Source organism: Ruditapes philippinarum, unplaced genomic scaffold, assembly GCF_026571515.1.
Source record: "Ruditapes philippinarum isolate M1 unplaced genomic scaffold, ASM2657151v2 ctg121_1_1_1_1, whole genome shotgun sequence".
In the NCBI taxonomy this organism is placed as follows: Eukaryota; Metazoa; Mollusca; class Bivalvia; order Venerida; family Veneridae; genus Ruditapes; species Ruditapes philippinarum.
The window spans coordinates 536722-549285 of record NW_026861840.1 but is presented as its reverse complement, the minus strand read 5'-3'; the positions used below and the strand labels follow the sequence as shown (position 1 = coordinate 549285).

The window sequence follows — 12564 nt, the reverse complement described above, 5'->3', positions numbered from 1 at the left end:
AAAATATTTGTAATCTAAGTAGCAACATGAAGTATAAATATAAAAATGTATTTTGACTCCCATACAAAATACTTAACCACCATAACTGTATCAATTGCAAACGAGCAATTAATGCAAATGATAGTTCAAGTAAGTTGCCAATGTATAACGTATTGGAAATTCTAGCAGGACAACAAAGGTAAAAAACTTTCGAGAAATAAAAATATAAACAAAAAATCTGATGTATAATGGGCCTTTAAGTTGCCTGTATTGCTATTTATATTAACCTGTTTAATTCCTTAAATCGACTTGTCCAACTTCTAAATTCAGAACAGTTTATTATCAATTTTTATGTAACGAAGACGGAAATGTAGAGTTAGTCAGCCAACAATATATAGTCTGGTAAAATTGTACCATTGCACTATTTATTAAATTATAGCTTGGCCTGGATCAATACTGTTGGCAAAGGCTATAATCACTTCCGGTTCTGGGGCAGCATGTAGATTATCTTGTTGTAGCCAAATATGAGACAATCATATTTGATTCAGCTTTTTGTATTTTAGAAACTGTGTAGACTATAGAGGTAAAAAGTTGATAATCGCACAGTAATCTCCCATTATCATTTGAAATGTGTGTAAGGGAAGTAACCGCTGTGAGTATCGCAAAGATGGTGCGCAACAATGCACTGATCTCGAGGGGGATAACTCGTACACGCTTCTTACTTTCTTCAGAAAATGAAAGATAACATTTTCTCTTCATTTTAACGACAATCAAAGGAAATAGAGTATAACAAACGTATTATGTAATAATTGTTTGACAAACATATCTGCTTTTTTTAACAAGTAAGTAAATGGCTAATATATGGAGTAAACACAATAAGTTAAATATTTATAAATGCATGTTTAATTATAGTATAACTAACGCTTTATGTAATGTTTGACGAAACATATTTGATTATTCTTGGTAACTAAATGACGCTGTTCTTTCCGTTAACATGATTTGGGTTTTATTTGACAGAGACCGGGAGTAATTGTGTACTAACTATAAATTAGAGAATGTTATAATAAAACAGTCAGTATAACTAGTCAATTGATTTGTGATGGCACCTCTTGTTAGACCCCTTATTCGTCATCCGGGGACATTTTTACGACGAAGCTGACCAACATGTCTCAAGACAGTCATAAAAATTTAGTGATGGTCAATGTAACTATTGTCTGAATAATAAATAAATAAACGGGTATAACCCAAGATGCTACATGTCGTCAGAAGATAAAAATTAGACAATCATATTATTTTTATAAGACGGTTGTCATTTAATACTTTATGATTTTCTAAAACGCTTTATCTGTTTAAAGATGTAGGAGGTAGGCTGATTATTTGCTCAAACTTTGGATATGGATATAAAAAATTGTATGTGATTTTATTAAATCAGTTTTTGTATATTTTTATTGTGTAATGTTTTAATATAACAACTCTACTCTGCCCTGCACATCCTGCACAGTCAACTCAGACTTACCGGTAGCTGATCTATCTACGTATAGTGCTTTCAATTGGCGCCGGTAAATTTCAAAATAATGCTTATGTTGTTTACTTGATGTAAACCTAAGATGGAAATAAAAGTTTGAATATTTTATTCAAAGTTACTTATCAAACCACAATTTCAAATACAAAGCAAGACAATTCAGTTACACACATTCAGCATGGAATGTGCTTGAAAACGGGACCATTTTACATATCGGCTATTAAAAATTCACACCATTTACAAGATCCTCATATCTCTGTATGATGAGCATGTATAGTATTTCTGATGTTCCAAATATTTAGAAAAAATAAACAACAACACAACATGTAAAATAAACATGTAGTACGGTGTCAAATTGTCTCTTACAATATCAAAAAAATACGGAACTTTTAGGTTATTCCCATGTTACTTCAGTACTTTGAAAAAAAAGGCTGACAAATCGGATGTTTCCTATATATACATGCATACAGTATAGTTATCAACACGAACTTAAATCAGTTAACAGATTATTATAAAATGTTTCAAACTTGAAAAATATCAAAACATTAAAAGAAATAGACTTTAGATATATATTCTTACGGACACACATCTTTTTTACTGCGAATAACTTTCATCAATCCTCTATGGCTTTTATTTGAATATCAATACAACCTTTTCTGGTAATTGACGTTTGAAATTATTTCTAGTCCAATAGGATTGTAGTTTTTCAAATCAATCATAACAGATTTACAAAAATTAATCAGTCAAGTTAATCGGCTGAAAAATATTGTGAAAAATATTGAATAATAAAGTAAAAAAATATTAAAAAATAAATTTTCTTCAAACAGTTTATACATATTGTATACAGGTCATTGATATTAGTACAGATGTGTGTGTATTTTTTATTCAATTTACATGTAATGACAAGTTGCCTAAGGAAATGTAATAAATGTACAGTTTTTTCCGGTAAATTTTGACTTTTATTTCCTATTATACTATTAATGATGAATGATGTATCAATGTTATGTCAATATTTAAATATCTAATTAAATTATGCGCGAGAATTTAGTTCAACAATGAATTATGCATACCAAAGATATATCGATCATTGTTCGGTATTTTTCGCCCATTTCCGTTTTTATATAGTGTTATGCAATCAATCCCTTACACCATAATGACAGTAAAGAAGTAAAATTTCAATGGCAGTTTGCTGTGTTTACTGCTTTACTGTTTGAATTAATTTGTATAATAATCTGACTGATCCACGTAGAAATTTTAACCCGGAAGTGATAAGCCAGTGTAGAGTCAGGCATATTTTCACATCCGTCTGAATCTACGATTTCATATTGACCTCCCAAACATTTATAATGGACAGTCCCAAAATTGAAAGCTGGGCGAGTTCAGGAAAAAATCAACAGGTTAAGGGTTGAAGAAAATTTATATGATAATCATACAAATAAAATATATTTCTGTTTTCCTTTTATGTGTTACCCAAATTGGAGACGTACAAATTAACATAATTATATCAATTTTATTGTGCTTATAAATCAAATGTACAGTAAAACCTGTACTACATACCACTTCGGACTGTAGACCACAACCAGAAAATCCTGTCACGAAAGATTAACACTTTAGCTTTTTTCCTTCAGCGTTAAGGCGAATATATACTTTTTCTGAACTACAAAGAGCGATTTATTTCAGTTCTCGTGAGAGTAGTCGCTACAGACAGATTAAACTGTACCTTGGAAAATTGATTTTCATTGAAACCCGAAGGCAGCGTTCTCTGGCCATTGTTTCTTTTTGGTATTTATGCTTATATTTACTAAATCTTCTTTATTGAAAACGAACTACAAATTTCTATATATAAATTTAGCAAAAATATCTATGACCGAAGGTTGATAACAGATCGCATATAACAATGGGTACATTGGGTTGTATACATGGGTTTTGTGACAATGGTAACAATTATCAAATAATTTTACCCTGAAAACAATAAAATGAAGAAAAAAAATCATTTATATTCTTCATAAACATTTTATTGCACATTTTCAAAACGTTTAACTTATCAATAACAAATCATATGCACAAAAAACAAAAATTATGTTTCCATAGCAATCATAACAATAGTTTAAAACACAACTATAGCACACTCCAGGTTTCAAAAACCACATATTTACAGAAATGATAAAAGCAATGAGTCTTTATACAAAAAAGAATTGAAAGCAAGTGATTTAGAGAAACGGCGGCCATTATATCAAAATGGTAATACACAAAGTATACACAAATAAGCAATGGTCTTTTGGAAGACACGTCCATTTGGATTGTCTTTTACTAGCTATGCTTAGACTTATACACAAGGAGTTATTGTCTAAGAAAAGATATGATCTTTTAACAGTTTTCTATTTTTCATTTGAGTACATATTTTCCGTTTTCATCAGTGAATAAGTGTCTGATTTTAAACAAGTATCTCCTTTTCATCTTCACTGCCTAAAGAACTGAGGCCCTCATCGGAGAATTCGTCCCAAAGTTTCGTCTTCATAAAACTCTCCATTTCGTCATCTTCGCTGACCTCTCGGTTCTCGTTAAAAATAGCTTTAACAATATCAGAGACGCTGCTCACATTATGTACGATATGTTCGCTAACTGTACTTATAGAACTGATGTCACTTGGGTCAGCAAGTACAGAATCTTCTTCGCTCAAACTATAGTCTACTAACTTGCCTACACATGCAGTATTTAAGTCTACTTCTTCGTGTAGAGAATTGTCAAGATGGGAGTTAGGGCTAGCGTGAGGTACTTTATATCCGGTGTCAACTTTCGTGACGTCAGAGATGAACGCTGTATCGAAGTTCAACATATCGTCCTCCTGGCCGGAATCGCTGCTCGTGTCACTTTCATTGAATGTGAGAGATGACCGCGAGATGCTTCGCTTTGGTGTTACTGTCTCGAACTCACAACCGGTTACATTTCGTTGAGCGGGGTATACAGTCGTAGATTCCGCGCCATCACCTTGTTCTCGGAATCTTGTGTCACGATATTTGTGTCCTGGTGAACGATATGCTATGTAGTCGGCGAAGTACTTCTGCAACAACGCTTCTTTACCTTCTCTCTGGTCCATTTTAGCAACTTTTGTAGCAATTTCATTGGCGAATTTGTCGTGACGTTTCATAGCCCTGCTTTGTTCCTTTGCTGCTTTTCGATTTGGTGTCGCGTGAATTTCAGCTCCGAGATTATTTCTTTTAGTACTGAGGTCAGATATAGTACATGTTTTGGTTTTCAGTGTTTTTCTAACGGCATATTTCACGTCATTAACGTTGTGTTGTAAGGTGCATGTAACATCTTTACCACGTACAAATCCACAATCATCCGATTGTCCGGTCACGTTTCTGCTCATCTCAAGCTGGCTTACAGACGACAATTTGTTAATCTCTTCCGCTGAAACAGCACCGCAGAAATTTAGAAATCCGTTCATGTTACTTTTGTCGACGTGAGAAATAAACTCATCCATACTACTATCAGAGTCATTAAAATATATTTCTTTCACAAATTCATTGTTACCACTGTGTTTACTGAGTCTAGTTTTCTGTGAATGTACAAGTCCTGCAAGCTTTGCGACATTTTCGTATTTATTTGTTGTTCTTTGCCTGTTGGTCAGTTTCCTTCTTTTAGCTTCTGATATTTTTGGGGCGACAAACGCCGTGTTCACTTTACGGAATACAAATTCATAATCAGCATCCATGCCCCACGAGCGCATAACTTTTAGCACGCGGCTTTTGGCGGGAAGCAGACGTTCAATGCCTCGTGAAGACTCGTAGATTCCGAAAGCTTCCGGAGTTCCATTTTCTTTGCCTTCGTCGGTTTTCTTCAATATCATTTTGATGACGTCACCGCATGTTGTGTATTTTGAGACTCCCTTTACGTATTTGAGGTTTCCCTCAATTATCATAGGAACTTCTACGTATTTTCTCCTGGCATGAGACATCTGAAAGAATAAAAATGAATTCATGAAAAACCGGTCAAACAAAATTACGACGAGCAAAATATCAAATGATCATTTATATCGTTTTTTCAAAAGAACTTATAAATGGCAGAGAGAAGTACGGACGCCACTCGTTTAATAACTTACCACGAACGAATGTACGTAAGAAATCATTTTTTTTCGACCTTGACACTTTGAACTTAGCATGTGAAATGAATTTGAATTCGAAGAAGTTTGATATTTATACTGAATTAATTAAGATCGAAGAAAAAGATTATTAAACATAGATAATGAGTTTTTGAAAAGATAAAATTCGATTTTGATGTATGTGAAAAGAAATGCGAATGTTTAATCATAGATTTTCTAATTTTTCCCTCCCTAGGACAAGTAAAACCTTTGTCGGCAGGCGACTTCAAAGACATAACAATGAGCCGAAATATCTTGATATTGTTTCGAACATGAAGATGGTAATATTTGATAAAATTTATCTAATAATAACAATGTTTGATACAATCATTTCTTCCTTCTAACATTTCTGTCTTAATCTGATTAAAATTGTAAGAATTTTCTCTGATAAAATCAACATGACAATAGAAAGTGATAATGATGTTGTTTATATGTTTACAAGACTGTGACAGTGTGTTTACTCATGTTTGAAAAGATTAGATTTAAAAAGTCAAATTTAAAAAGCAAAAGTTGAATAATATTTTAAGAAAATTGATTAAGTATGTGAATTTTTTTATCAAAATCAATTAAAAGCTGCGATTGGCGGTGCTTTTTTCTCGGGTTAAAGAAAAATGATAAATATACATAATTTAGTTCGATAATCGATTTGAGAGGATTTTGATGGTTGATTTGTGAAACGAGCACCAATTTTTGACCATTTTTTTTAAAAAAGATTCAAATTTTAATTGCAAAGAGCGTCTGGTTGGGATTTGGAAAAAAAAGAAACGTGATTCATTTATATCATTATTAGTTACGAGTACATGTACTAAAATATCTTACAATAAATCAGCATTCTGCTCTAGCAGACGGCAGTTTGACCCCAAACAGTACAATTTAGTCCTTGTTTAACATAGGTTTAAGTTTATTGGGCATTAAATCAGGAACATTTGAATACGTTTGTAACGTATTATTACTATAAAGTGAAATGTGATTAAATTTATGACCCATTTTATATCAAACAATACGTCCCCCGTGTAACTGTACCAATTCTACTTATTTATACCACGGGCTTTTAAAATGAATTACTAGTACCCTATTTGACCATTAATTTAATGTTTAAGCAAGCATACTGATGTAAGATTTTTCCATAAGATTTTTATTACATCTTCAGTGAACCTTTGAAACGATTTTAGCGGATATCGGTGTATCGTATATCAAAATCATGAAAGACAACTCTTGTAAGATTAACTCGATAAGGCCATAAATTATGGAACGTCAACGACGCAGAAAAAAAGATACAAATGTGTCCTCTTTACATGTGATTTAACATGTTAAATGGTTTGAAAATAACAATTTAGAGAAAACATTTACTGACGTAACTAGAGCAATAAAACTCAAAACAAACACATAAATAGATAAATTAGACAGTTGAACAGTTAAAGACAACCGGCGAGCGCAATAAAACGCATTTTTCAAATCTGTCACAAGTAAATGGGCTTAATAATATAATGTAATAACGAAATGTCATCGGACGCCGGTCAGACTGGATTCTGTGTGAATGATAAATGTATTATAACGCAATGAGTTTGTTTGAATAAGACAAGAGAGTAAAATCTCCAAACTTCAATTATAAAACCAACGCATTCTTTATTAGTGTGTCAAACATATGAAGTGAAAAAAAAAAATAGCTTCACGAAACATAATTGTATATAGCTTAATAATAAATTTTTATCGGAAATAGAGAAAAGAGAACTTAAATATTATAAAATTTGAAAAGATTTCAAGGACAATTATATGAAAATTGAAATATTACAAGGGACGCCTCCTGTGCGGATGTCTGAATTAAGTTCTACAGATACAAGCCCTGAATTAATTCGTCTGTATAGCTTTAGTGTTTAACATCAAAGACCAAATTTTGAAAAAGAAAAAAAACAAATCTTAAGTGGCTGTTTTAAAGTATTATGTATATAGAGTATAACTTGACACTTTAACAAAAGCCTTCCACAAATACTAATTTACAAACTTTTTGTTTCAACAAAGAAGTAAGACCTAATCTAAGAAGGCCAACAGGAAGTATCTTTTACAGACATGAGCAAAATATAATCTTTTTTAAAGTTTTTCTTTTACAGTTATGATGAACAAAATACACTCACAAGCCGTGATGACTAAGCCTTGGACATAAAGGGGGTGGGGGGGAGGAGACGCTAAATATCTTTTTATTTTAACAAGAGATGATTTGAATGCGTGTCATAATTATAAACGTCCATTCATTAACAGATACAAAAACCTCCTTAGTCACCTTGAAAACAAATCTCACGGACAGTGAATCATCCACTTAACGCTGCTGAAATTGTTTAATGGACTTGCCCTTCTTTAAATTTGGGACATTCTATTTTGAGTTTAAAGGATTTTGTAACATGAAAATGTAAAATTTAAGTTACTAACAGTATAAAGCCTGGTCAGATTGCATGAATGTTGGTAGTATTTTAAGTGTAATAATATACTTGAAATTTTGAAAATCATTAATTAATCAAGATTTTCATTAATTAATTAAGGTCTTAGTTAATCAATTGAGATCTTAGTTAATTTAAACTTAATTTACGAACATTGGTTTACTTACTTAAAAATTGTTCATTTCTTAGTACGAATAAAATGTCAAAGAATTTGTAACTGTGTGAGCCTATCATTATAATATTGACGTAGTGCTTCCAATATAGTATTCTGCTATTTCTTATGTACTATAAGTATATGTTTGAATGGAGCATTTGTGCTTTCAAATCTTGTTCTATTCTGTTTTGTTACTATATGTAGTAAAATATTTAATCATTCTTAATCACCCCTCCAACCTTTATATTAAAATATTCTAATAACCCCTCTAGGAATATCATCTATAACGTGTAGATATCTCACAAGATGACGTATTGCATAATTTCAACTTTATCTTAACATATCTGTCTCAAATATTACAATTGTTTAACATCAACTGATTTCAAATCATGATGAAACTTTATGAATGATAAAATATATACATGTATACTAAAAAAAATGTAGTCTGCAGAAAATATTATTATATTATTTTTAGGAAAATCAAAGAATCATTAACGACATTTTTTCTACAGCAATTTTCCATTTCCTTCGAGCAATGTTTATGTTTAGTAAAATTTTATATTTGCTATATTTATATATCTGTATTTTACATGTAGTTCACAAAATTAAAGTATTCGCACAAAATTATACATTTAGGTGGTGTCGCATTGCATTTAAAGGTAAATAGCTAAACATCTTTGATTTTGCCTATACATAAAACTTAAGTAATATGAGTTGTATGTATACACGATACCGCTTTTAAAAGTTTAAACGCATTTTATCAAAGATTCAAATTTAATAATTTGAGTTTAAATGTAAATCTATTTTTACTCTAAAATGATTAATGCACAGTTATAGAAAATGTTAAAATATATTTCGGCCTACCTTTCGTATGTGAAATAAATAATTCCTTTAGTATAAATGGTGTCTTATGGTGTCTATCTCCAACTGATGTTGTCTTCAGTTTATCTTAACTGATTCGTAACACTTGTAATTGAAAAATCTAATGCCTGTTTAACTGTCATTGCACTTTTTATATCCTTGTCACGTGACGGACATTAACTTGACGTCAGGACCGTAACGCCCGCAAGGTATTATGGGTGGGCGCGCGCTGAAAATTGTCTTCTGCTTGACACGCAATGTGACTTCCGTCACCCCCGACCTGTGGAGACAATAACGAGAAAATGCAACTTCCTACAAAGAATTAATTTTAAGACAGAATGCCAGTTTCATTGTACAATTGCAATTAATTAATAGAATTGTGTAAGTAATTAGGTAGAGCTGAACCTTGAAGACTAAGGGCCGTTAGTGACATGTTCAAACACTGATATATTTGCTTACGGATTAGGGAACAAGGGCTATTCGGCCCCATGTAGGGTATTTCAAACAAATATAGGCTAAAGCGTAAATAATCCGAATTACAAACACTTAACAGTCGAGAAAGGTGGCCAAAATATGATATTATTTTAAATCATTGTTATAAATAATCTTTGAAAAGCAATTATTAGGTAACAATGCCAAAACCAGATTTACTAAATTTGTTTGAACAAATTTTTATTATGAAAGCCATATTTTTCTTATTTTCTTCATCGAATAGATTGGAAATAGATCTACATAAATAAAAATGTGTGAATGTGTCTTATTTATATATGACTTTAAATCATACATGCATTGCATACTGCCCTCTTTCTATGGTCGTAATGAAATCAACTAAATCCTAATAAACTTAATTAAACTAAGCTAAACTATATTTCATTATAGAATACATGTATTATAACCGCACATAATTCAGTTTAACCTAGGATCTACATTTCAATAATGTTTTTTTCTTCCGTCAGTTTATTTTTTGGTTCGTTTTAATTTTCTGTTATATCATTTCTCAAAATTTGATATTTTGCCTCAAAAATTTCTATTTATATTTTGAATTAAAATTCTTCACATAAGAGGGGTGTGGATTTAGTTACATTCAAATTGTTTGTTCGAGCACAATATAACCCTTATACCGCAAGATGTAATAAAACCATATCGCCTGTGAAATAGGTTTTTATAGAAACTTAAAGACTTGAAAAATAGGGACAATATTTTGAAAATGTAATCTTGTACAAACATCTTGACTCAGCAAAGATACAGTCTATCCCTTATTCTTTTTTTTTGTAACACGCAAGATTACCAATTGTCGGTACTTTAGAGAGAAATTTACAATATTGAATTATTGCAAACGCGTGAAAAACGTGATTTTATTTTAAGGTTAAGTTAGCGACGTTGCTGGAAGATAAAGTGAAAGTGAATCTTTTTTTAGTGAGAATGAAAATTTGTATACCCGTTTAAGATATCAGAAAAGAGGGTTTTGGTATTTCAGTTTTGAGTAGTAAATTCTTATTTGAAAATCTGCATAAGTTATATAAAGGGATCACATATTATTGAGCCCCAAATTTATATTTTTGTTTAATAAGAAAATTCGAAAATATTATTGTCTTAAAAATAATTTATTTTTAAAAGTTTCTAGGCATTTAATTAAAAAAAAATAATTTAAGAGTACAAGGAGCTAAATCTAACAAAATCGTTGTAAAAGTGACACGTGATAACAGCATCTGATAGTGTCATAGTGTTGTACCTACAGTAAATCTAAAGTGCCAAACCCGAGCTAATCGTCAGGTTCGATGTCGAATTAGTGTTCGAACTTTGGCCGGCGGGGACAGCGATGTGTCAACGATAAACAACTTTGTTATCTATTGTATTACTAGTGTTCATACATGGTAATTTTCAGGTTTTACGACTGTTTTCAATTTAAATTGCAATAAAGATGTTTTAATTATTTTCATTTACTCGTGTCAGGACAAAGTTCCATATTGTTAAAGGTCATAATTAAAGTTTATCTTAAAATCTGTTTTATTTTGTTTATATTATATTCCTGTGGTTATTTTCTGTAATCAGCAATAAATTATTCTAGCTTCTAGTTTACCCAGATTGGACACAATGTCAACAATTTCATTTTTACCAGTTAAAACTGGAGCTTAATGATTATCTCATAAGGAAATTGAAAAATAGATTAGAATTATTCATCAAGAGGCACATTCATCTATTCTTCGCCCAAGTTTGAAAGCCTGATAAAATATTTATTCAACTCAATAAATAGCATATTAGCAATTTGTTGAATTACATTATAAAGTTATACATAAATATAATATTGATACCGCTGTTATAATTCTAATATCTGGAACACTTCTTAAAGAAACGTTTGATTATAAACGTAAAAACCAATCAAACATCAAACAAGCAAATCGGATTATCAGAGATACAAATTTTTATTCAAGTGGCATAAGTAAATTTAAGTGTAAGTAAACCTTTAAGTGTATTAGGATGTATCGACAGAACTTTACGGCATATTATTGTGGGAAGCAACAAATTAATGTGATCTTCAAAATATAAAACAACAGGTGTTCTTATATATAAATATATATCATCCGTATATAAAGATTACGTTAATTCATTTCTTAATATCCTTAAATCTCTTTAACACATTTTCGAAGAAATACTTGATTAATATCCTTCAGATCAATCAAACATCAAACAGAAAATACCGATTCAATACGAGATACAAATTGCATTTAAGTGTCATAAGTAAGTTTTAAGTACAGCTTTAGGATTAGGGGAAACAGTACCCGTATTAAGAAATATATCATTTTTCTCACAACGCAAGCTTATTTAAATACAAACAAGAGTTCTTGATTTGGAACTTGACTTTGCCTTGAGTGTATTTTATTTGGTAGGAATCTCACGAGATATGAGAGCGCCGATTGGAAACCTCACAATACAATTTTTACTAGCAATTCATAATACTTTAATAATGACACTGTTTACGTGGTTGCGTTTATCCCTTTAAAGAACCCCCAAAACAAAACAAAAAACAAAACGCTTCAATATCGCACAGATATTTTTTTCCCACTTCAATTCAATTTAATAGTATTCATTGCAAACATATTCATATGAATATGAAAAGTTAAAACAACATTACATCAAACATATGTAATAAACAATTATGGTTACACAGTTTTAATACTTAATGAATTATATTGTTGCAATTGATATCATGCTGTGTTGTAATAAAGAAAGTACCAAAATATGAGAGAATTTTATGTAACTGCGATCTATGTTGTTGCAAAATAAAAAGCAAAGAATGACAAGTGGCAAAAATCTCATTATCAGTTGACAAAATATTCTTACAAAGAAAAGCTAATTTTGCTAATGTAGCCTGATCTTTACAATTAATTAATTCTTCCAGTTCGTAGCCAATTGGATAACAATAGTAGTATCTCTTTTACATTTTTGTTCCGATTTCTTTAAAATTATCTCA

At 31.0% G+C, this 12564-nt stretch overlaps 1 protein-coding gene across 1 annotated transcript; it reads right to left on the bottom strand.

Moving 5' to 3' along the window:
* Positions 1-3508: 3508 nt before the first annotated feature.
* Positions 3509-9319, bottom strand: LOC132717016 (uncharacterized). The gene is made up of 2 exons (XM_060700371.1): positions 9096-9319; positions 3509-5462 (listed from the first exon to the last, which is right to left on the bottom strand). Exon 2 carries the CDS (start codon positions 5460-5462, stop codon positions 3936-3938), a length of 1527 nt encoding a protein of 508 aa, XP_060556354.1. The 5' UTR covers positions 9096-9319; the 3' UTR covers positions 3509-3935.
* Between the last annotated feature and the right edge of the window lie 3245 nt (positions 9320-12564).

What these genes read in the sequence shown, in the direction of transcription:
- LOC132717016 (XM_060700371.1), bottom strand. Translation starts at nt 5,462, where the DNA reads ATGTCTCATGCCAGGAGAAAATACGTAGAAGTTCCTATGATAATTGAG.